This window comes from Henckelia pumila, chromosome 2 (genome assembly GCF_033568475.1).
Source record: "Henckelia pumila isolate YLH828 chromosome 2, ASM3356847v2, whole genome shotgun sequence".
In the NCBI taxonomy this organism is placed as follows: domain Eukaryota; kingdom Viridiplantae; phylum Streptophyta; class Magnoliopsida; order Lamiales; family Gesneriaceae; genus Henckelia; species Henckelia pumila.
Window position 1 is genome coordinate 162283019 of NC_133121.1, and position 27132 is coordinate 162310150.

At 36.0% G+C, this 27132-nt stretch overlaps 2 protein-coding genes and 1 long non-coding RNA gene across 3 annotated transcripts; 2 read left to right on the plus strand and 1 right to left on the minus strand.

Annotated features, from left to right (window-relative positions):
• Positions 1–214: 214 nt before the first annotated feature.
• Positions 215–3610, plus strand: LOC140880799 (multiple C2 domain and transmembrane region protein 6-like). The gene has a single exon (XM_073285573.1). The coding sequence runs from the start codon at positions 414–416 to the stop codon at positions 3471–3473; it is 3060 nt and encodes a 1019-aa protein (XP_073141674.1). The 5' UTR covers positions 215–413; the 3' UTR covers positions 3474–3610.
• A 427-nt stretch (positions 3611–4037) lies between these two features.
• LOC140885232 (V-type proton ATPase subunit G-like) lies at positions 4038–4580 on the plus strand. The gene is made up of 3 exons (XM_073292179.1): positions 4038–4125; positions 4224–4324; positions 4437–4580. The coding sequence occupies exons 1-3, from the start codon at positions 4038–4040 to the stop codon at positions 4578–4580; spliced, it is 333 nt and encodes a 110-aa protein (XP_073148280.1).
• A 21301-nt stretch (positions 4581–25881) lies between these two features.
• On the minus strand, positions 25882–27132 carry LOC140884577 (uncharacterized). Its single transcript, XR_012150672.1, has 3 exons — positions 26996–27132; positions 26444–26480; positions 25882–26350 (listed from the first exon to the last, which is right to left on the minus strand). It is a non-coding gene; the product is annotated as an uncharacterized lncRNA (long non-coding RNA).

A 27132-nucleotide genomic window follows, 5' to 3' on the forward strand; every position in this document is an offset into this window, starting at 1 on the left:
TAGTATAAAAATGGAAACTACCATTTTCCATCATTTTTTTTCCTTATAAACTAATATAAATTCAAGATTCCCACCAATCGCCTTTTTCAAAAAAGTAAAGAAAAAACAAAACTATATTTGATGAACAAAAGTTGGATATAAGGAAATATTTTTAGGAACCAGAAAAAAAAAATCACATTAAAAAGATATATATTCCATGAACACCGGCAAGAATCAAAAGGAGATGTATTGATAGTGTGTTGTGTGTCTCTGTTTTGCTCTCCTTCTTACAAAGACGTCTTTTTCTGTCTTAGCATTACACACACACACACACAAAATACTCAACACACCTTGTTTATTTTTCTCCGCATTTTATCTCAACGTGTATTGTTTTTGCAACCGTGCAAAAAACTTAGCCTAATAATCGATCATCAATGGCAAAATTAGTGGTCGAAGTTGTTGAAGCCAATGATCTCATGCCTAAAGATGGGCATGGTTCTGCCAGCCCTTTTGTGGAAGTTGAGTTTCAAGATCAACGCCGAAGGACTTCCACAAAACCCAAAGATCTCAACCCGTGTTGGGACGAAAAGCTCGTGTTCGATATCAAGAATCCTAGAGGCTTTCATGGTGAAGCTGTCGAGGTTTTTGTGTACAATGATAAGAACAAGCATGGCCACCACAAAAGTTTTCTGGGAAAGGTTCGGATTTCGGGATCGTCTGTTCCGGTTTCTGAGCAGGAGGCTGTGGTTCAGAGGTATCCTCTTGATAAAAGAGGTATCTTTTCTCATGTCAAGGGTGATATTGCTTTGAAAATATATGCAGTGGATGCTGCCGGTGTTGATGGATTCCATGATCATATTGATCCCCGGGAGGAGGTTTCGGAACAAGTCGAAAATCGTCGTCGCCATCATCATCATGAAGCAACAGAAGGGATAATTCCTCCGGGGGATTTCGATGGCTATAGGAGTGAAGATGAGTATCTCTATCAAGAGAGTTATGACAGAAACAAGAAGAAAAAGAAGGAAAAGAATGTCAGGAGATTTTACTCTTTGGGAACCGGTGGTGGCGGCCCTCCTCGGCCGCCGGCTGGGAAGCCGTTTTTCGAGGACCCCCGTTTTGATTTCGCTCAGGCGGGACCGGTTTCTTCGACTACTACTGTGATGCAAATGCAATTTCCTGAGCAGAAATCCGAGTACAGAGTGGTTGAGACTAAGCCTCCTCTGGCAGCTAGAATGGGCTATTGGGGCAGGGACAAGATTGCAAGCACTTACGATATGGTGGAGCAGATGAATTATTTGTTCGTAAGAGTTGTCAAGGCTAGAGATCTTCCGGTGAAGGACATAACCGGAAGCCTCGATCCATACGTCGTGGTGAAGATCGGGAACTATACAGGGGTGACTAGTTATTTGGAGAAGAATCAGGACCCGGTCTGGGACCGCGTCTTCGCCTTCTCCAAGGAGCAACTTCAGTCCAGTTTGATTGAAGTTACCGTGAAAGATAAAGATGTTGCAAAGGATGACTTTGTGGGGAGATATGTGTTTGATGTTTCCGAAGTGCCTGTCCGCGTGCCACCGGATAGTCCTTTAGCTCCTCAGTGGTTCCGGCTGGAGCACAGAAACGGGGAGATACTCAAACGAGGGGAGATCATGCTCGCGGTTTGGATGGGAACGCAAGCTGATGAAGCCTTCCCAGAGGCGTGGCACTCCGATGCACATAGCCTAAGCCAGCAAAGCCTCGCGAGCACACGTGCCAAAGTGTATTTCTCTCCCAAGATGTACTATCTCCGCGCGCATATCATCTCAGCGCAAGACCTCGTGGCTTCGGATCCAGGAAGACAACCCGACACGTTTGTGAACGTGCGACTTGGAGGGCAGGGGAGGGCGACGAGGGGTGCTCCCATGAAGAGCACTAGTCCTGAGTGGAATGAGGAGCTCATATTCATAGCATCTGAGCCTTTTGATGAGTACATAATATTCAGTGTGGAGGACAAGGTTGGAGGGGGCAAGGTTGAAGTGATTGGCAGGGTGATCATACCGACTCGGGAGATTCCGCAAAGATTAGAGATAGGTAAACTTCCGGATGCCAAGTGGTTCCCCCTCCACAAGCCGGCAATGGCGGAGGAATTAGATATGCGGAGGGAGAAATTTGCGAGCAGGATTCTCCTCCGGCTCTGTATAGATGCTGGTTACCATGTTCTTGACGAGTCCACGCATTTCAGCAGTGATCTTCAGCCATCATCCAAGATTTTGAGAAAGCCAAGCATTGGAATTCTTGAAATAGGTGTTCTGAGTGCTCGAAACCTGATGGCAGCGAAAGCAAAAGAGGGTAAACTGACGGATTCCTATTGTGTGGCTAAGTATGGGAACAAATGGGTGCGAACCAGGACGCTGCTCGACACGCTGCACCCTCGTTGGAACGAGCAGTACACATGGGAAGTGTTTGATCCTTGTACTGTCATCACAATTGCTGTGTTTGATGATTGCCACATCAGTAACAGGGATGATCCGAAGAAGGATCAGAAGCTGGGAAAGATACGAATAAGGCTCTCAACTCTCGAAATTGATCGAGTGTACACCCATTCCTATCCATTGCTGGTCCTTACTCCTGCTGGCCTAAAGAAAAACGGCGAGCTCCACTTAGCGGTACGTTTTACCTGCACCGCTTGGGTGAATATGCTGACACAGTATGGAAGGCCACTGCTCCCAAAGATGCATTACGTTCAGCCGATTTCGGTTAGGCATATAGATTGGCTCCGCCTCAATGCAATGGTGCTTGTGTCAGCAAAGTTGTCCCGTGCCGAACCACCTCTCAGAAGTGAGGTAGTCGAATACATGTTGGATGTGGATTACCAAGTGTGGAGTCTTAGGAGGAGCAAAGCCAACTTCCACCGCATAATGATGCTTCTCTCGGGTGTCTCGCAGATCTTTAAATGGATCGATGGGATCTGTCAATGGAAAAACCCCGTGACAACGGTCCTCGTGCACGTCCTATTCATGATACTCATCTGCTATCCAGAGCTGATCTTGCCCACTATCTTCCTATACCTATTTGTCATTGGCTTGTGGAACTTCAGGTTTAGGCCAAGGCTTCCTCCCCACATGGATGCTCGACTTTCACAGGCCGAGGACGCTAATCCTGATGAACTAGACGAGGAAAACGACACATTCCCAACTTCTCGTGACATGGATACAGTCAAGAGGAGATACGACAGGCTGCGAAGCGTAGGAGGAAGAGTACAAACGGTGATCGCGGACTTGGCGATGCAAGGCGAGAGGGTACTGTCTCTGTTGAGCTGGAGGGATCCTAGAGCCACGTCTATCTTTATCGTATTCGCGTTGATCTGGGCTGTGTTTTTGTATGTTACTCCATTCCAGGTAGTTGTATTGATCTTCGGGCTTTACTATCTACGCCACCCTCGGTTCCGGACCAAGCTGCCGCCGATACCTGTCAATTATTTCAAGAGACTAACATCCAGGGCAGACTCCCTTTTATGAGATTTATGCATCAAGATTCAAGCAGAGAGTTCAGTCATCAAATCTGATAAATTTCTTTCTTTAATTTCTTGTACTCAGTTTAACAACTTTGTTGCATAATGATGATTTTCAATAATATCATTGAATTTAAATGTGAAATAAGTGAGATGGATCACATTTGCCACTTTGATAGAAAACATTATGTTCTCAATTAATTCATCAATACTGCTGTCAATTATTTACAAAATGTAAAAGATACAGAATAATTTATTTGAATCTGATCAATATATATGTGGATGCTTCCAAGGATATATTATTGTTTTTTTCCCCAACAGAAAATGCCATTAATTTAACAGGAAATTGACTTGGTAAAAGCAGCATAAAACAGAAACCTTCTATTTCTAAGGAAATAATCACACGTTCAAGCATCCATTGTGTCCTGAACCATTTGATCCTCTCCACCAGTTTCATCAAGAAACATATCTTAACCTTTTCCTAAGGAAAACAAGTATCCGATCATCATCGTCGTCTTTTCATTTTCCACATTTCACCTGATCAATCCTGTTGTTCATTGGAGTAGTTTCAATGGATTCAATGAGAGGACAGGGAGGCATACAGATGCTGCTGACCGCGGAACAGGAGGCTCAACATATCGTCTCCGCGGCTAGAAACTGTACACATGCCTCAAATTCTATGTTTTTTTTTTTTTTTTGCTTCAAGAAAATCATTGCATGTTTCATTTGTATCTTGTGTACATAATTATTTTTTCAGTGAAGATGACAAGATTAAGGCAGGCCAAGGAAGAAGCAGAAAGGGAAGTCGCGAACTACCGATCCCATCTGGAATTCGAGCACCAAAAGAAAATATCTGAGGTTGGTTGTCCAGCTATTTTGATCAAGTCTCTCCTCTCTTCCATTTTCTTGACTCTGAAATACACAGGACAAGCATCATTGTTTTGTTGGCTTAAAACTTTGTATGTTGTAGTCTAGCGGGAGCTCGGATTCGACACTGAAGAGGCTGGAGGCAGAAACTGAAGCAAAGATTCAAAGCTTGAGGGATTCAGCCTCAAGAGTTTCCCCTGATGTCGTCAAAATGCTACTCAAACACATCACATCTGTTAGAAATTAAACACAATGAGGTTTATGATATCTTGTGTGGTATCATAAAGTTCAGCAGTTTTCTTGGATGAGGTTATTGCTCCATGTCCAAATCTAATATTACTGTTTTTTTATATAAATTAAAAAAAAAAATCCGAGTTGATGATAGTTTGTTTAATTAAGTATCAAATCCGAGATCTTTTCTCAAATTTGAGATTTTAATGCCATATGGACTATATATAAACCATGTACTTACCTTGGTTTCTTGTTTTTTGGCACAAAAGAAAGGATTGGAGAAAAATGGATAGAAATAAAATGAGCTCAAATATTAGCATCGATTCATTTCATCAATGAATTTACATATTTTATTAAATGAACTAGATGTGACGGATGTTATTATTATTATTATTATTATAAAAAAATAAGGTTAATTTTATATGCTATAATGTTAAAATTCAAAAATATTGAAAACTCTACGCGGTAACCAGATTTATTAACTCTTCGTATTTGCAAATCGTGAACATACGTACACCTGTAAAAACATATTGACAATGATTGATTCATAAGGTTGAGCATTTGAAAACATGAAGATTTAAAAAACTATATTTTCATAGAAGGTTTATAAAAATCTCGGTATTTCACATAATATTGTATACAATTACACCTTAAATATATGATTCAAAATATGTTATGTAAATTATTGATTTTTACTGGTATCCTTACCACGCTACGCCAAAAAAAAATTAAGATTTCAAAAATTAGTTAAAGTTAAACATTAATATACATATTATTTTATACAGTTTATGTTTTTTATTTGCCAATACATTTGTGATAATATATTTGTTTCTTGGATAATGAATATTAAATAAAATCACGATAAATTTAACATTGAACAAATAATGTTTAACATTGATTAAATAAAATACGAATCATGATATTAAAAAGAGTTTATGTTTAATAATATACTACATACATTATAGAGTATAACAAAGAGAATAAATATATGATTTTGAATTTTGTCTGTTTTGAATTTAATATTGTATGCTAGGTGCATGGAGTAAACCAGCATTAATTGATTAATCATTGCTCTCTCATTTAAAGATTTGAATCCATATGCTCATGCTCAACAGTTAAAAAGGACAAACTTCAAATTTTCACTTTGTTATTCGTATTTGTTAATCTAGAGAGAAAATGCAAGTATTTATATTCTTCACGCTTACAAACTCATAGACCTTATGAAAATTTCGAAAATGATAGAGGTATACGTTAAGTTATATAATGCACTTAAAATTAAATAAATATCCTTACATTTTATTTGAAAGTTCATCCAGAATGACCACGTAAAGCGACCAAAACAAAAAAAAATATCAAATAAGTGGGAAAAACACTATATTCCCAATAAAATAGTGATTGATTTAGTACAAAAGTTTCATAGTAATGAATCTTTCTAAGATCAATAATAATACTACTATTCAAAACAGTATTATTGAAGAATACGATATTCCGAATAATTTGGATTTATTAAATAAATGGACTATCCCTAAGGTCGAACCTAAACTGGTTTATAAATTAGGAACTTTTGAAAGATTAGGTTTAAAACAAGTGGTAAAAACTACTGAAGAATCAATTTTTTTCCATAGAAATGAGATGGTAATTGGTTTATTAAACAAAAAGGATATTTTACCTTTTCAAAAAACTCATAAGTTTTTACATATTGGTTTAGTGCAAATTGCTTTTAAACCCCTTACTTTAAAAGGTCTACCAGAAAGCTTTTTAGCAGCTTTACGTGATGGTAGAAATTTGAATTGGAAACAATCCCTTATGGGAATTATTCAATCTAGTTTGGCTCATGGTCCAGTTTATTTTGATGTTTATCCAAATCTCTCTTTATCTTTATCTGATATAAATATTCTAGATGCTTAAACATTAAATGTTAAAACTCATGGTTATAATTATTTTCCTGGAACAGAGGTTATATGTATTTGTTACAGAATATATTTTAAACCCTTATTTACTCTTAATCCTATGTGTAAAAGAGTATATAAAGATTTAAATGACACAATTCTTATAGAAACCAATTTTAGTAGATCTAAGATTACTACTCGTAGATCAATAAAATGGGAAGAAATTATATTTCCTGAAAATTGGATAATTGAACAAGCTGTTCCTAGAAATCCTATAATAAATAGTGATTTACATAACATAATTCATAAAAATGAAGGATCTGTAGAAATACAGTTTCATAATGAACAAAGAAGATTATTGTCATCTTCTGCTAGATCTCATGCTAGATCTAGATCTATGTACTCTCATATTTCTCCTGTAGATTATATGATTGATATTCCTCAATCATCCAGAGCATCCACTTCTCAAATAAGAGAAGACAATGGATCTCAGTCCTCTAAAGAGGATGTAGTTGATGAATTGATTATCAACAAGAATCGTATTGTTCATGGTATTCATAATGTTCAAAATATTAAAGAAACTGATACGATATCAGAAATGAACTTTATATGATTTTTTAATGGATACTACGCCCAAAATTGATTTTTCTAAAGGATCTTTTGCTAGACAAAAGATTAATTATGAATTTTATCTTCCAAAATGGAATCTTTTCAGAAAATGGTATTTTCAAAGTTTTTCTGAAAAAAATATGATATAATAAGATATGAATTTTAAAACAAGAATATCTTGTTAGATTTTATTCTGAAAAATGGAATAATGCTCAGAAAAATTATGCTACCATAGCTAAAGAAATTCTTGCTATTGTTAGATGTGTATTAAAATTTCAAGATGATTTATATAATCAAAAATTTATAATTAAAACAGATTGTAGATCTGCTAAGTTTATGTTTCAAAAAGATTTTAAGCATGATGTTTCTAAGCAAATGTTTGCGAGATGGCAAGCTCATTTAGCGCCTTTTGATTTTGAAATTATATATAAAAAAAGGAGAAGATAATAATCTGCCTGATTTTTTAACTCGTGAATACTTGTCATGTTTACAGGTATGAGTAATCCTGGTAGAGGAAATCATTCCTCTTATAGAGGAAGAGGTGGAAGAGGAACATCTCCTCAAATAATTACTCAACATGGCAATAAAAAGCTTATAGCTCAAAATATTGCTAGTTCATCAGGGAGTCATACTCCAGAAAAAAAATGATCCATTATATGGTGAGTTTCAAGAATTCTTGAAACAGAAAAAAGATAAAGAAGGTAATATTCCTGATTCATCGGCATCATATGTCAATATTATAAAAGAAAATGATAGTGATTCTCAATATATTGAGAATGAATATCAAGATTTGATTCTTCTTATAGAAGAGAAAAACATACAATGGATGGAAACTCCGTGGACTATCATGGAAAAATATTTATCCAACGCATCATATGTGAATGGATCTCATAAGCAAAGAGAATTTTATCAAAATCTTCTTTTATCCACCAGTACAGTGGAAATTACTCATTGTTCTGGTAATACCCAACAGCAAGGAGTTTATAACTTCTCAAAATTTATTGTCAAAAAGATTATATCTATTGAAGAATGGGGAATATCTCCACTAGTTGAAAAAGAATTTTCTTACAATAAAATGAATTTTAAGTTCAATTATTGGGATTATGTAGAAGGTTTTAATAAAACTTTATTTTATGAAAATCAAAAAAGAAAACATTCGTGGTTTTTAAAAATCTGCGAAAATGTTTTTCATCATCCAGTTCCTAACTGGTTTTTAGACTGGTGGAAGATATTTGGTCCTTCGACAAAAATTTTGCCTGAAATCCTTAAAGCATTAATGGAAGAATGGATTGGTTGTTCTCCAAAAATTCAAGAATTATCCTCAAAAACTATTGAGGGCAAGATATCTTGCATTTTCTTTATTGAATTTGGCATTCCATGGATTTGGAAATGGAAGCCCCAATCAGGTTATACAGACAGAGGAATTCCTTGTCTTTGGAGGAAAAGTTTAACAAAATTCTGGGGAAAAAATTATGAGAGAAGACCCAGAAACAAGAAAAGTGTATGGTGATGAAACCATTCAAAGTATTAATGAAAAAATCAAAGCTTATAAGCATGATTTGGAGAATAAAAAAGAGAAAGAGACTCCTAGTCCCTTTAAGATTATTACTCAAAAATATTCAGATATTTATTCCAAAGAAAAAATGGTCGAGTTATATCTTGAAGAAATGAAAAAAGATTTATGTAGAAATCTGTCATACTCAGATTCAAAATCAGACACACCTATGGCCTCGAAATCAAGTGATACTAAGTTCCATCGTCACCTATTTCAAGATGCACAAGACCCTGAGGAAGACTTGGGAGACTTTTCTATTGACAAAGTCATTGATTCTTTAAAAGAATCATTAAAAGAGAATATTAAAAGGAGTGGTTTATAATGGATAAACACAAAGATATTTGTCCTAGATATTTCTGCTACATACAATGGAAAAAAAATTTTGATCAAATCATTATTGAAGGCCATAATAAGAGGGAGAAGAGTATTGAAAAAAATTACTCTTATCCAAAAAGGCAAAGGATTCTCAAAGACACCAAGAAATCAATTAAATCTCATAATGCTAAATTTCAGCATTGTATGAGGAAATATCCGGAAATTCCAGACTGCATTCATCAACAACTACCAAGAGACATGATGTTATGACATGATGTGATTTCCATAACAATGGATTGCGTAAAACATCCGGTTGATTATGATGGCCACCAAGGACCACTCAAAGTGGTGAGGACCACAAAGAAATTGGTGCACTACTTTAATAAAGTAGTTTGGAATTATTTACTTTTATAAAAAAAAGTTGTATTATTGGTTATACTGTTTTTATTTTAGTTTTGGAATCCGAGGTTTCATGTCCGGCTCTTCCCTCTATTTATAGGTTAGTTTTTATTATTTTGAGCACGCTGCAATTTAGAATACTACTCTCTCAAAAAAAAAAAAACTCTCTTGTAATTACTCTCTTGGAGCTTTCAGAAATAAAACTTCTACTGGTTTTATTGTAAGTTTTCTTGCTATTTTTATAATTTTGTTATTTAAATCTTTATTTCTTGTGTATTTAGCCTGAATGGCAGGCTAAACTATTTTATACTAAATCATGAGTTGACAATATAATTATTTATAACTTTGTTCTTATGTTGCTTATGGATTCATAAAACATAAATCAAGTTATTATGGGTTAAATCAGTAGGTTAAATCACAGGTTCAAATATTTGATTAAAAGTTCTCTTTCAGCTCTTTAGCCGTTTTAGCCGTGTGATGGCGTTAAGGCGTTTCCGAGCAATTTTTTGAGAACTGATAATCAAATTATTTGGTAATATCCTATGTATGATTTTGTAATATCCTACACTGATTTGTAATATCCTATAATAATGCGATCTCTATGTTTAGTGATTGATTTAGTACAAAAGTTTCATAGTAATGAATCTTTCTAAAATCAATAATGATACTGTTCAAAACAGTATTATTGAAGAATACGATATTCCGAATAATTTGGATTTATTAAATAAATGGACTATCTCTAAGGTCGAACCTAAACTGGCTTATAAATTAGGAACTTTTGAAAGATTAGGTTTAAAACAAGTGGTAAAAACTACTGAAGAATCAATTTCTTTCCATAGAAATGAGAAGGTAATTGGTTTATTAAACAAAAAGGATATTTTACCTTTTCAAAAAACTCATAAGTTTTTACATATTGGTTTAGTGCAAATTGCTTTTAAACCCCTTACTTTAGAAGGTCTACCAGAAATCTTTTTAGCAGCTTTACGTGATGGTAGAAATTTGAATTGGAAACAATCCCTTATGGGAATTATTCAATCTAGTTTGGCTCATATTCCAGTTTATTTTGATGTTTATCCAAATCTCTCTTTATCTTTATGTGATATAAATATTCTAGATGCTTTAACATTAAATGCTAAAACTCATGGTTATAATTATATTCCTAGAACAGAGGTTATATGTATTTGTTACAGAATATATTTTAAACCTTTATTTACTCTTAATCCTATGTGTAAAAGAGTAGATAAAGATTTAAATGAGATAATTCTTATAGAAACCAATTTTAGTAGATCTAATATTACTACTCGTAGATCTATAAAATGGGAAGAAATTATATTTCCTGAAAATTGGATAATTGAACAAGCTGTTCCTAGAAATCCTATAATAAATAGTGATTTACATAACATAGTTCAGAAAAATGAAGGATCTGTAGAAATACAGTTTCATAATGAACAAAGAAGATTATTGCCATCTTCTGCTAGATCTCTTGCTAGATCTAGATCTATGTACTCTCATATTTCTCCTAGATTATATGATTGATATTTTTCAATCATCCAGAGCATCCACTTCTCAAATAAGAGAAGACAATGGATCTCAGTCCTCTAAAGATGATGTAGTTGATGAATTGATTATCAACAAGAATCATATTGTTCATGGTATTCATAATGTTCAAAACATTAGAGAAACTGATACGATATCAGAAATGAACTTTATATGATTTTTTAATGGATAGTACGCCCAAAATTGATTTTTCTAAAGGATCTTTTGCTAGGCAAAAGATTAATTATGAATTTTATCTTCTAAAATGGAATTTTTTCAGAAAATGGTATTTTCAAAGTTTTTCTGAAAAAGAATATGATATAATAAGATATGAATTTTATTCCTTTTGTGAAAAGCATAATAATTTGATTCCTTTTGTCCCTTGGTTTATTAGAACTTACGTGATTGATTATATCAATGTCATTGAAAGAACTTATAAACTTTCTTCTGGGTCGATACAGAAATCTTTATATCCCCCTCAGCAATCTTTTCAAATTAAAAAGAATAATAAAATCTTAAGTTTTGCTTCTTTCTCTAAATTGTTTGAGAATGACACTTTACAAGTTACTGTTAAACATATTAACCAAATTTTGGAAAAACAAAATTATAAAAATTTATATTTGACTATTTTAGGAGAAGAAATTACTTCTTTACATAATATAGTCGAAATGATTATTTCTGCTATGATTATTTCTGCTATAAATCAGATTAAACCAGATGTTCATATACAACAGAAGGAAGAGACCAATATTGCCTCCATAGCTTCTTTTTCTATTCAGCCTCCTCCTGAAATCAAAGATTTTAAATTAAAATCTTCCATGTCTGAATTAGAAAAATTTATAGAAGAAAAATTAAAAAATTTTAATGTTTCCAGTTTAGATGGTAAAATGGATGAAAATTCTTCTATCTCAGATAATGAGATTAATAAATTAAAATGGGCTGATAGACCTACTCATAATAAATATTATTATAGTAGGCCTACTCCTATGGATGTTCTTAATGAAGAACAAGAATATATTATTTCTAATCATTATAATGGAAAAAGCATTTATGAATGGAATATTGATGGTTTTGCAGATAATCATATTTATAATATTGCTCACCGTATGCTTATGTATAGTACTGTTTGTAAAAATAATGGTAATACTGACAAGAATATGGCTAAAATGCTTGTAGCTGGTTTTACTGGACAAATTAAAGGTTGGTGGGATAATTATTTATCTCAAGCTCATAGGGATAAAATTTTCGGAACTATTAAAATTGAGAATAATATTCCAACTGAGAATGTAGTATATACTTTAATAATGACTATGATTGATCATTTTACGGGAAGATTTACTGATAATAGTGAGAATATTCGTATTTTGCTTAGTAATTTACGTTGCAAAACTCTTACTAATTTTAGATGGTATAAAGATACTTTTCTATCTAGAATTTATAAATTACCTGACTGTAATACTAGTCAATGGAAAGCCAAATTTATTGATGGTCTTCCAGGTTTATTTGCTGAAAGAATTAGAAAAATTCTAAGAAAAGATAATTTATCTATTCCTTATGATAGTTATACTTATGGAAAACTTATTAGCACTTGTGTCCAAGAAGGTCTAGCTCTTTGTAATGAATTAAAGCTAGATAAACAAATAAAAAGACAAAATTTGTTAGAAAAAAGACAACTTGGTAAATTTTGTGACCAATTTGGTATTGATATGCCTAAAGATAAGAAAAATTTACATGAGACTAGTAGATCTAATAGATCTCACAGATTTTATAAAAAACGTCGTCACTTATCTGAAAAACAAAAAGATAAGAAAGAAAAACGTAAAGAGTTACGAAGACAGAAAAGGTCATATCCTAAGAAATATTATAAAGTTATTTGTCATAAATGAAGATCATTATGCTAATAAGTGTTGGACTAAAGAAAAGATTAAAAATCTTGATATAGAAGATAGTATTAAAGAAAAATTATTTCATATCTTTCTAACTCCTAATTCTGAAAATAGTTTAGAACAAGTGTAGTGACCTGCAATTAATCAAGGTAATTAAGGAAATTAATTACTAAATTTTGCCTAAAATTATCCGAAGTGGATCGGAAGCTCCGAAGCACGGATCGGAAGCTCCGATCTGGATCGGACGTTCCGTTGGAGGATCGGAGGTTCCGTTCTGGCTAGGGCTGGCATCATCACCGACGTCAGCAAGATAACGTCACTGCTTACGCACGTGAGGTGACATCGGACGTTCCGATGTCACGATCGGACGCTCCGTTCGCGATCGGACGTTCCGATGAGGGATCGGACGTTCCGATCGCCGTCTATAAATAAGGGATCCGAGCCCTCATTCTGTGCACCAATTTCCCTCCTCTCCTCTGGTTTTCGAACCTTCTTACTTAGATCTACGGAGTTCTAGGCATCCTATTGGGAATCCGGAAGTTGCCTAGCGATCCCGGCGTCGTAGCGGAGGTGTGCCTAAGTTTTGAGGCGATTCTACACCAGCGGGCTGACGACGGACAAAGGTATAATTTGGCTTCCTAAAAATATTTAGGAGTATGAAATAGCTTAGTTAAGGCTTTTAGAGCGTTTATAGTGATGCATGGACTTTTTCATGTGTAGACACAGTAGAGCAGACTGGTAGGCTTTGGACCTAGATGGGTGTGCTAGGAGTTGACCTGCAGTATTAGAGGTACGTAAGTACTGACCGAGATAGCCGGCATGATATTTATACATATGTGTGTGATGCATGATGTATGTGCTGTATTGGCTATGTTTTACTGTTTTTAGCACATGCATATGTTTTTACGGAGACTGCATCGGGTATGATGTGAGTCATGACAGTTTCCATCAGTCGAGGCGATTCTTCCTGAGGATTCGTGTCTTGGGAATATACGAGTACCACGCGGAGTCTCTCTCTTGCCCTGTACTGTGTATTCCAGGTGCCATGAGTAAAGTGATTTAACCCTGATTTTTAAAGTCATGTGGATGCTCATATTTGTATTTATATCATTGCTTCCGTATTGAGTGTAGTCGCTCACGCCCTTTATGTTTCGTGTTTTGGGACACCTTGTGGCGGGTCAGGTCTGAGGCTGGACGGTCCCTGTGGTTCCCAGCAGGGTTGAGGTTTGCTACCATGCAGAGGTAGTTGGTTAGGGATTCTGATACCCTAATTTTGATTTGGTTGTATAAAAAATTATACATTGTTTATATCGTCGGTTGTATTCTGCCGATTGGATTTGTTGTACTTTGGAACTATCCGCTATTTAACGCTTTAATTATTATTGCTTGCGCTAATCACTCTGATTAGGTAGTGGATCCGGGTAGGATCGCTACATTTATTGGTATCAGAGCGCATTGCAACTGGGAATTAGTAAAACGGATTTTAAGAGTTGTCTGTTGTTATTGACAGATGCCAGATGATGATTACGAGAGTCAGTCTAGCGGTGGTAGTTGGGGTGATCCACCAAGGAGACATCACCATAGACATCATCATGAAGATCATAGGCGTTTTAGTATGAACCATTTTCTTCAGATGGCTCCTAAGCCATTGGTAGGTGGCGAGGCTCCTGCAGTTGCTGAGGACTGGTTGGAGCGTATGGAGAGTTGTTTTCGGGAGTATCAGTGTCTGAAGCCCAGAAGATGGAGACTTTAGCTTTTGTTCTAGAGGGAAATGCCAACAGGTGGTGGAGAGCTACTTCTACACCGTTTATTGCCGCCAGGGGTACCGCTACTTGGGCTGAGTTTAAGTCTTCCTTCGAGAAGCATTACTTTCCTCCAGCTTTGCGTCAGACGAAGGCGAGCGAGTTGCTGAGTTTGCGACAGGGTACTATGACCATTGATGAGTACCAGCAGAAATTCTTTGAGCTTCTTTCTTTCAGTTCCCATATTGTGAATAGCTCAGAGACGATGCACGATCTATTTCTTCAGGGCCTTAACCCTGACATTCATCAGTTGGTTGTCGTGGGCAGAGAGAGGAACTTCGAGAATTTGGTAAACAATTGTCACCAGGCAGAGGACAGCCTGCAGAGAAACAGGACTTTCGGATTTTCTGCATCCAGACCATCTAGCTTTTTGGGTCCAAGGGCCCAGTCTTTTAAGAGACAGGGTGGTACTTCTTGTTCTTCTTCCGGATCTTGCGGTGTTCATCGTTTTGGTGATTCACGACGTTGTCGTCAGTGCAAACGGAAGCATCACCCAAGACCGTGTCCTCATATCACTGGTGTTTGTTTTCAGTGCGGCCAGGAGGGTCACATGAAGAGAGATTGTCCCACTTTGACCGGTACAGTGAGTGGTTCGGGTAGTGTTGGTGGTTCTCAGACCACTATCTATCAACCACCCCAGTATCAGCAGCAGCCTTCACCGCAGCAGCGTCAGCAGTCGCAGCCATCGCAGCGACATCATTCTCAGTCTTCTTCGAGAGGACAGTCATCACGCCCGCGTGCTCAGGGGCAGGTGTTTGCGCTGAACCAGGAGCAGGCTCAGGCAGACAGTGAGAACATGATTGCAGGTACATTTAGTTTGTGCGGTTTTCCTGCTTATCTTTTGATCGATACCGGTGCTTCGCATTCATTCATATCAGCTCTATTTGTTAAGAGGCATAGATTACCTTTTGTTTCCTTAGACGTCTTGTTAGCGGTTTCGACTCCGATGGGTCAGGAAGTCTTAGCTAAGCGTCTTGTTTTGGGTTGTATTTTGGGATTTGAGGGACATCTGTTGAGCGCTAACCTGATGATTTTAGCGATGGATGACTTTGATGGTATCATCGGGATTGATCTTCTGACTTCGTATCAAGCGGTAGTGGATTGCTACCAGAGATTTTTCCAGTTTCGCCCCGAGGCTGAGGATGCTTGGTATTTCTATGGTGAGGGAGCGTGACCCCCGATGCCAGTGGTTTCTGCTCTGAAAGCCCGACGTGCTTTAGAGTCTGGCGGGGAAGGCTACCTGATCTATGCGATTGATGCATCCTTAGAGGGTCCGAACATGGAGGAGATACCAGTAGTCAGTGAGTTCCCGGATGTGTTTCCCGACGAGATTCCAGGGTTACCACCTGTGCGAGAGATCGAGTTTGGCATTGACTTGTTGCCAGGGACAGCGCCGATTTCCCGAGCACCGTACCGATTAGCTCCATCTGAGATGCAAGAGTTGCAGCAGCAGTTGCAGGATCTTCTTGATAAGGGCTACATTCGACCCAGTGTTTCACCTTGGGGAGCCCCGGTTCTATTCGTCAAGAAGAAGGATGGTTCGATGCGTTTGTGCATTGACTATCGTCAGTTGAACAAAGTGACAGTAAAGAACAAGTATCCTCTCCCGCGGATTGACGATCTGTTTGATCAATTGCAGGGTACTTCTGTCTATTCCAAGATCGACTTGCGTTCTGGGTATCATCAGTTGCGAGTTAGAGACGAGGATGTTTCGAAGACAGCATTTCGTACTCGATATGGGCACTATGAGTTCTTAGTGATGCCATTTGGTCTGACGAATGCTCCAGCTGTTTTCATGGATTTGATGAACAGGGTTTTCCGAGAGCTCTTGGATAAGTTCGTTGTAGTGTTCATCGATGACATCCTTGTGTATTCTCGTAGCATGGATGAGCATGCCTTTCATCTTCGTACTGTTTTACAGACCTTGCGAGAGCATCAGTTGTATGCTAAGCTCAGCAAGTGTGACTTCTGGATTGACCGAGTTGTGTTCCTTGGTCATGTCATTTCTAGAGATGGAGTATCAGTGGATCCTAGCAAGACAGAGGCTATTCTTAATTGGTCGCGTCCGACGACAGCATCTGAGATTCGTAGTTTCTTGGGTTTGGCCGGATACTACCGTTGATTCGTGGAGAATTTCTCTCAGATAGCCAGGCCTTTGACACAGTTGACGCGAAAGGATGTTTCTTGTGAGTGGTCTTCCGCGTGCGAAGACAGTTTTCGTGAGTTGAGACGTAGATTGACGACTACTCCAGTGCTATCCTTGCCGACTGGATCTGGTGGTTTCGTAGTCCACACCGATGCTTCTCTTCGGGGTTTGGGGTGTGTGTTGACTCAAAATGGGCATGTGATTGCCTATGCCTCCAGGCAACTAAAGACTCACGAGGGGAATTATCCCGTACATGATCTAGAGCTTGCAGCCATTGTCTTTGCTCTGAAGATATGGCATCATTATTTATACGGTGAACGATTCCAGATTTTTACTGATCATAAGAGTTTAAAGTACCTATTCACTCAGGCAGAGTTGAACATGCGACAGCGCCATTGGATGGACTTGCTGAAGGACTATGATTGCAAAATCAATTACCATACAGGATCTTCTAATCCGGTTGCTGATGCGCTTAGTCGCAAGATTTATTTGAGTTCCCTTCGTACCAGTGCAGTGTCACGAATGGTCGAAGAGTGTTGTTCCTTGGGTTTCACTTTCCATCATAAGAAGGAACAACAGGGAGTTCGTGTTGCGTCTGTGCTTGCCGAGCCAGCCTTGTATAGACGTATTCGTGAGGCACGGGGTGTTGATCCCAAGATGCAGAGATTAGCCCGATTCACTGAGGGTGAGAATTCAGCTGGTTTCCATTTTCAGGAGGATGGTTTGTTGTGTCTTTCTGGCCGTGTGGTTGTGCCTGATGATTCCACACTTAGAGACGAGATCTTATCGCAAGCTCATCATAGTAGGTTCTCAGTACATCCTGGCAGCATGAAGATGTATAATGATCTACGTACTCGATTTTGGTGGAAAGGAATGAAGCGCAGCGTTTATCAGTTCGTGTTCCGATGCCTTGTGTGTCAGCAGGTCAAGGCAGAGTATCGTCGACCCGGAGGTCTACTTCACAATCTCGATATTCCTGAGTGGAAGTGGGAGCATGTGACGATGGACTTTGTCACCCACTTGCCTATGTCTTCCAGGAATTGCTACGCGATTTGGGTTGTTGTTGACCGATTGTCGAAATCCGCGCATTTCTTACCATATAACCGGGATTTCACTTTCGACAGGATGGCACGGTTGTATGTGCAAGAAATTGTCCGTTTGCATGGTATTCCACTGAGTATTGTGAGCAACAGAGATCCTCGTTTCACCTCAAGATTTTGAGGGAGTTTTCAGCGTGCTCTTGGTACCACTTTGAGTTTGAGCACAGCGTATCATCCAGAGACTGATGGACAATCGAAGAGGACTATCCGTACTCTCGAGGACATGCTTCGAGCTACCGTAATGGATTTTGGCCCAGCATGGCACGATCATTTGCCATTGGTGGAGTTCGATTATAACAATAGCTACCATAGCAGCATTGGCATGGCACCATTTGAGGCTCTTTATGGACGTCATTGTCGTACACCTTTGTTTTGGGACGAGGTTGGTGAGTGGCAGGTGGAGGGTCCTCAGATGATTCAGCAGATGACTGATGCAGTAGAATTGATCCGACGCAGGATTAAGGCATCCCAGGATCGACAGGCTAGCTACGCGAACACTCACCGCAGGCCACTTCATTTTGAAGAAGGAGAGTATGTATTCTTGCGTGTATCACCTTTCCGGAAGGTGATGAGGTTCGGTCTCAAGGGTAAGTTGTCACCAAGATTTATTGGTCCTTTTGAGATTCTCGAAAAAGTTGGAGACGTGGCTTATCATCTAGCCTTGCCACCAAATCTTTCGGAGATCCACGATGTGTTCCACGTGTCCTTGTTGAGGCAGTATGTGGCAAACGAGTCGCATATTTTGCATCCGACCGAGGTAAAGGTAGATGGGGATCTATCGTATGTGGAGAAACCCCTGCGGATTCTTGACAGGAAGGACAAGGTACTTCGTAACAAGCGAATACCATTGGTTATGGTACAGTGGCAACGCAGAGGTACAGAGGAAGCTACTTGGGAGTTGGAGAGTCGGATGGTAGCCGAGCACCCCGAGTTGTTTTAAGATTTTGTACTCTGTTGTATCGAATGTATATTGTTCAGTTGTAATAAGAGCATTGATTTTGCGTACTATGTTTTCCTTAAGATGTAATTTCGAGGACGAAATTTCTTAAGTGGGGGAGAATGTAGTGACCCGCAATTAATCAAGGTAATTAAGGAAATTAATTACTAAATTTTGCCTAAAATTATCCGAAGTGGATCGGAAGCTCCGAAGCACGGATCGGAAGCTCCGATCGGGATCGGACGTTCCGTTGGAGGATCGGAGGTTCCGTTTTGGCTAGGGCTGGCGTCATCACCGACGTCAGCAAGATAACGTCACTGCTTATGCACGTGAGGTGACATCGGACGTTCCGATGTCACGATCGAATGCTCCTTTCGCGATCGGACGTTCCGATGAGGGATCGGACGTTCCGATCGCCGTCTATAAATAAAGAGTCCGAGCCCTCATTCTGTGCACCAATTTTTCTCCTCTCCTCTGGTTTTCGAACCTTCTTACTTAGATCTACGGAGTTCTAGGCATTCTATTGGGAATCCGGAAGTTGCCTAGCGATCCCGGCGTCGTAGCGGAGGTGTGCCTAAGTTTTGAGGCGATTCTACACCAGCGGGCTGACGACGAACGAAGGTATAATTTGGCTTCCTAAAAATATTTAGGAGTATGAAATAGCTTAGTTAAAGCTTTTAGAGCGTTTATAGTGATTCATGGACTTTTGCATGTGTAGACGCAGTAGAGCAGAATGGTAGGCTTTGGACCTAGACGGGTGTGCTAGGAGTTGACCTGCAGTGTTAAAGGTACGTAAGTACTGACCGAGATAGCCGGCATGATATTTATACATATGTGTGTGATGCATGATGTATGTGCTGTATTGGCTATGTTTTACTGTTTTTAGCACATGCATACGTTTTTACGGAGACTGCATCGGGTATGATGTGAGTCATGACAGTTTCCATCAGTCGAGGCGATTTTTCCTGAGGATTCATGTCTTGGGAATATACGAGTACCACGCAGAGTCGCTCTCTTGCCCGGTACTGTGTATTCCAGGCGCCATGAGTAAAGTGATTTAACCCTGATTTTTAAAGTCATGTGCATGCTCATATTTGTATTTATATCATTGCTTCCGTATTGAGCGTAGTCTCTCACGCCCTTTATGTTTCATGTTTTGGGACACCTTGTGGCGGGTCAGGTCTGAGGCTGGACGGTCCCGGTGGTTCCCAGCAGGGTTGAGGTTGCTACCGTGCAGAGGTAGTTGGTTAGGGATTCTGATACCCTAATTTCGATTTGGTTGTATAAAGAATTATACACTGTTTCTATCGTCGGTTGTATTCTGCCGATTGGATTTGTTGTACTTTGGAACTATCCGCTATTTAACGCTTTAATTATTATTGCTTGCGCCAATCACTCTGATTAGGTAGTGGATCCGGGTAGGGTCGCTACAACAAGAATCTTATAGTTCTGAGGATATTAATGCCTTAGAGAATGATTCGATTATCTCAGATTCTGATACTGAGGATTGTGATGCTTATATTCAAGGACAAGTATGCACTAAGAAAGATGATAATAATTATGAGTTTTATAAAATTATGTCTCAATTTGAGGATATTAATATTAATGTCCTTGATAATAATAATATTTTAGAATTTCTTAAAAGGATTAAAGATCCCAGTTTACTTTCTAGTATCATTGATAAAATGGATAGTAATCCATCTGATAGTAATAAGACAAAGAGTATTATTAATCCTACTTATACTATGACAGAAGTCAAAAAACTTCTCAAGCAAAAATATGAAAATCAAAATCCTGTGACTGTTCAGGATTTAGTTAGTGAGATAAATAATTTCAAAAAAGAAGTAAAAATTTTACAAGATGACAATTTAGTTCTTCATAAAAGAATCAACAAAATTGAGAAAAGAAAAGAAAAAATGTATGATCAAGGAAATTTTATGTATGATCAAGGAAATTTTTAGGATACTGAATTATCTTTCTTTGATGATAATAACCTTTCTGTGTTAAGTATGATTATATCTCAAAAATGGTATATTAATATTACTCTTTTGATTGATAATTCTTATAAGAAAAATTTTATTGATATGATTGATAGTGGTGCAGATTTAAATGTTATACAAAAAGGTCTCATACCTACAAAATATTTTCATAAGACTACTCATTTTTTATCTCATGCAGGTGGTGAACCTCTTGATATAAATTATAAATTACCTAAAGCTTATATTTGCAAGGATAAGAATTATATTGCTACAAGTTTCTTACTTGCTAAAAATATTTCTAGCCAACTTGTATTTGGTCTTCCTTTTATTTATAAAATTTATCCTTTAACTCATATAGATGAAAAAAGAATTACAGGTACATTTGAAGGGAAACCTATTTCTTTTCAGTTTATTACAAAACCTATTAATAGGGTTTTAAATGAATTACAGGAAAAAATTGATAGAAATATTTTTCATATAAATTCTTTAAAAGAGGAAGTTAATTCCTTAACTATTGAAGAAAAATTGAAGAATTCTAAATTAAAGGAAAAAATTCAATTTGTTCATAATAAATTTTCTCTAAAGATCTGTAATGATCATCCCAATACTTTTTGGGATAGAAAGAAACATATTGTTTATCTTCCTTATGAGGAAAATTTTGATGAGAAAAGTATTCGTACGAAAGCTCGTCCTTGTCAGATGAATTCTGAATATTTGGAATTATGTAAAAATGAAATCAAATCTTTTTTAGATAAAAAGTTAATAACTCCCTCTCAGTCTCCTTGGTCTTGTACTGCTTTTTATGTCAATAAGCATTCAGAGAAGGAAAGAGGAGTTCCCAGGTTAGTAATAAATTACAAACCTCTTAATAAAGTTTTGAAATGGATTAGGCATCCTATTCCTAACAAAAAAGATTTATTAGATAGACTTTTTAATGCTTTAATATTTTCAAAGTTTGATTTAAACAAAACTGCTTTTAATGTTCCAATAGGACATTATGAATGGACAGTTATGCCATTTGGTCTGAATAATGCTCATTCAGAGTTTCAAAAAATTATGAATGATATTTTTTATCCTTTTAGTAATTTTATTATTGTTTATATTGATGATATTTTAGTATTTTGTAAAGACATTGAATCTCATTTTAAACACTTAGAAATATTTAGAAAAGTGGTTATTCAAAATGGTCTTGTTATATCAAAACCAAAAATGTCTTTATTTCAGACCAATATCAGATTTCTTGGTCATATGATAGAAAAGGGAAAAATTATTCCTATACAAAGAAGTATAGAATTTGGTTCTAAGTTTTCTGATGAAATAACTGATAAAACTTAGTTACAAAGATTTTTAGGAAGTCTTAATTATATATCTTCATATATTAAAAATCTTACTAATGATTCTGCTATTTTATATGATAGACTCAAAAAAAATCCCTCTCCCTGGACTATAGAACATACTGAGGCCGTGAGAAAAATTAAAGAAAAGGTTAAAAATATTCCTTGCCTTATGCTGGCTAATCCCCAATGGAAAAAAATTATTGAAACAGATGCTTCTGATATAGGTTTCGGAGGAATTATTAAACATGTTAATCCTGATACAAAACAAGAATATCTTGTTAGATTTTATTCTGAAAAATGGAATAATGCTCAAAAAAATTATGCTACCATAGCTAAAGAAATTCTTGCTATTGTTAGATGTGTATTAAAATTTCAAGATGATTTATACAATCAAAAATTTATAATTAAAACAAATTGTAGATATGCTAAGTTTATGTTTCAAAAATATTTTAAGCATGATGTTTCTAAGCAAATGTTTGCTAGATGGCAAGCTCATTTAGCGCCTTTTGATTTTGAAACTATATATAAAAAAGGTGAAGATAATAATCTGTCTGATTTCTTAACTCGTAAATACTTTTCATGTTTACAGGTATGAGTAATCCTGGTAGAGGAAATCATTCCTCTTATAGAGGAAAAGGTAGAAGAGGAGCATCTCCTCAAATAATTGCTCAACATGGCAATAAAAAGCTTATAGCTCAAAATATTGCTAGTTCATCAGGGAGTCATACTCCAGAAAAAAAATGATCCATTATATGGTGAGTTTCAAGAATTCTTGAAACAGAAAAAAGAAAAAGAAGGCAATATTCCTGATTCATCGGCATCATATGTCAATATTATAAAAGAAAATGATAGTGATTCTCAATATATTGAGAATGAATATCAAGATTTGATTCTTCTTATAGAAGAGAAAGACATACAATGGATGGAAACTCCGTGGACTATCATGGAAAGATATTTATCCAACACATCATATGTGAATGGATCTCATAAGTAAAGAGGATTTTATGAAAATCTCATTTTATCCACCAATACAGTGGAAATTACTCATTTTTCTGGTAATACCCAACAGCAAGGAGTTTATAACTTCTCAAAATTTATTGTCAAAAAGATTATATCTATTGAAGAATGGGGAATATCTCCACTAGTTGAAAAGAATTTTCTTAAAATAAAATGAATTTTAAATTCAATTATTGGGATTATGTAGAAGGTTTTAATAAAACTTTATTTTATGAAAATCAAAAAAGAAAACATTCGTGGTTTTTAAAAATCTACGAAAATGTTTTTCATCATCATGTTCCTAACTGGTTTTTAGACTGGTGGAAGATATTTGGTCCTTCGACAAAAATTTTGCCTGAAATCCTTAAAGGATTAATGGAAAAATGGATTGGCTGTTCTCCAAAAATTCAAGAATTATCCTCAAAAACTATTGAGGGCAAGATATCTTGCATTTTATTTATTGAATTTGGCATTCCATGGATTTGGAAATGGAAGCCACCAATCAGGTTATACCGACAGAGGAATTCCTTGTCTTTGTTGGAAAAGTTTAACAAAATTCTAGGAAAAAATGATGAGAGAAGACCCAGAAACAAGAAAAGGGTATGGTGATGAAACCATTCAAAGTGTTAATGAAAAAATCAAAGCTTATAAGCATGATTTGGAGAATAAAAAAGAGAAAGAGACTTCTAGTCCCTTTAAGATTATTACTCAAAAATATTCAGAGATTTATTTCAAAGGAAAAATGGTCGAGTTATATCTTGAAGAAATGAAAAAAGATTTATGTAGAAATCTGTCATAATCATATTCAAAATCAGACACATCTATGGCCTCGGAATCAAGTGATACTAAGTTCCATCGTCACCTATTTCAAGATGCACAAGACCTTGAGGAAGACTTGGGAGATTTTTCTATTGACAAAGTCTTTGATTCTTTAAAAGAATCATTAAAAGAGAATATTAAAAGGAATGGTTTATAATGGATAAACACAAAGATATTTGTCCTAGATGTTTCTGCTACATACAATGGAAAAAGAATTTTGATCAAATCATTATTGAAGGCCATAATAAGAGGGAGAAGAGTATTGAAGAAAATTACTCTTATCCACAAAGGCAAAGGATTCTCAAAGACATCAAGAAATCAATTAAATCTCATAATGCTAAATTTCAGCATTGTATGAGGAAATATCCGGAAACTCCAGACTGCATTCATCAACAACTACCAAGAGACATGATGTGATGACATGATGTGATTGTCATTACAATGTATTGCGTAAAACATCCGGTTGATTATGATGGCCACCAAGGACCACTCAAAGTGGTGAGGACCACAAAGAAATTGGTGCACTACTTTAATAAAGTAGTTTGGAATTATTTACTTTTATAAAGAAAAGTTGTATTATTGGTTATACTATTCTTATTTTAGTTTTGGAATCCGGGGTTTCATGTCCGGCTCTTCCCTCTATTTATAGGTTAGTTTTTATTATTTTGAGCACGCTGCAATTTAGAATACTACTCTCTCTAAAAAAACTCTCTTGTAATTACTCTCTTGGAGCTTTTAGAAATAAAACTTCTACTGGTTTTATTGTAAGTTTCCTTGTTATTTTTATAATTTTTTTATTTAAATCTTTATTTCTTGTGTATTTTGCCTGAATGGCAGGCTAAACTATTTTATACTAAATCATGAGCTGACAATATAACTATTTATAACTTGGTTCTTATGTTGTTTATGGATTCATAAAACATAAATCAAGTTATTATGGATTAAATCATAGGTTAAATCACAGGTTCAAATATTTGATTAAAATTTCTCTTTCAGCTCTTTAGCCGTTTTAGCCGTGTGATGGCGTTTAGGCGTTTCCGAGCGATTTTTTGAGAACTGATAATCAAATTATTTGGTAATATCCTATGTATGATTTTGTAATATCCTACACTGATTTGTAATATCCTATAATAATGCGATCTCTATGTTTTCCTGATACATTTTTAAAAAACAAATAAGATAGATATGGATAACATTGTTCACTTTTTATGGTTTTTTTTTTCAAACTCGTGGTATTTTATATTCAATATAAATATTTTGTTTTTTTCTGATAAACTATCTAAAATTTTAAAATATACATGATATGGTTTAATTTTAAAATAAATATAATGATGGGATTGAAGTTTTTTTTTCTTTTCTTTTTTTATTAATAAATTTATATAACGAGAGTATAATTATAATTTTAAATTAAATTTCACTAAGTGTAATAAGAGCATGAAAAATTTATCAGTGTTTATTATTACAACCCAATTTTTTTTTAGTAGCATTATTTACCGGTTAGCGCTTCTTTACCTAAATATGTTCATTTTCTTTTCACCAAATTATAATGTTGTCTTTATTGGTATTGTCTCTATTGATCAATGAGACACTACAATTTAATATATATATATATATATATATATATATCAATCTACATTTGAAAAATATTTAAGCTCGGGTTGCATTTATATTGTCTTTATTGATCCCATTTGTAATGTTTCATGAGATGGAACACAATTTGAGTTTCTATTGTTTCGTTTATTAGACGTTTTAAGCGAGATGTTTAAAGATGAGCCTATATCTTTCCTCATCCAAATGCAATTTGTGTTGTTTTTGGAGAGGTTCAGATGTGATATAACATCAAATCCACGAAAAGTATGTGTGCTTTCGATTAAACTGAAGCATTGGTCCTGGTTACTTGGTATGAACTGGTCTGATTTTAGTTGATCTACGTTGAAAATTTCGTGAGACTGATATCTCAACTCTCAACACCAATTCATGTTTTCTATTGAGGTTGTAAGATAACAGCAACATGGTCACAATCTAAGGCTTCTAGCATTAATATCAAGTTGAAAATCTATTTATTGGCATCTTAGTGGTCTCAAGACAACAAGTAGCACACACCAAAAAACAGACAACAAATAGCACACATCAAGCTGATGCAGCCAACTATCCACATACTATCAAGCTTATCTCCAACACACCATAAGTCATTTTCAGATCAACAACTTGAAACAAAATATATCACATCCAAATTCTGTTGCATCCCCTGAAACGGACTTACTTTTTCAGGCTGGGAAATTTTTCTCCTTGCGTTTGAACTTGAACTTGATCTTGAACGTGAAGTTTCCCGTGAACTTGATAAGATCTTTCTGCCTCGTCTCTGCTTTTGAAAGACTGGTGGACAGCACCCTTATGTCCGTTAACATTAGAAGATGCTTCTCCCCACGTGTCATAAACACCTGGTTCACGTCCAGCATAGACAACATACGATTTTTTCCCCTGTATTGTACCCAAAAAAAAACCACATTTTAATCTTGTATTAACGAAAGATTAGAACTACAAACAATTACTACTTAAAATGAAACAACTCACCATTGAAAAAAGGTTAAGAAACTAGTTTTTAAGTTTCCTGCAAATTATTCAATGAAGCTTTCATAAGAGTCAAAATATTGCTGACACAAAGACAATGAGAAAGAAGATGAAGCATATTTCAAAGGTCACATGCAAAAAACAAGACCATAATATATTAATGTTATCCAAACAAATTCCAAGAATAATGTAACAAGATCCATACAAAACCACAACTATTTAATAATGTAACAAGATCCATAAAAAACCACAACTATTTAATTTTAAATAGAGAGATAAAAAACAAAGGATCACCAAGTAAATCACCAGTATGCCAGTGAAAAGAAATCAAGGATGAAAATAACAAAAATTAGACAACAAGGCCAAGAAGCTAAAAGACTCATACACCGTTCATACCACGAAATGAAAATCGGCATAATCAAATCATAACCTGTTCATACCAATAAAGAAAAACCACTCGAAAATTTGAGTAACGAAGATCTAAGTACTCCCTAATTCGAAAATTCTGGGAGAAAAAAAAACTGATGTGCGTAGAAACTGGAAATCTTCGCAAACCTTAAAGCTCGGATCGTCCAGAAAGAGCACGACGGAGATACAGCGGCTGTCCGCGGCGGGGAAATGGTGTCGCCTTTTTTTTTCCACCTCCTCTCGTCTGATGGGGATACGGAAGATTTATTTGCTTTTCTATTATC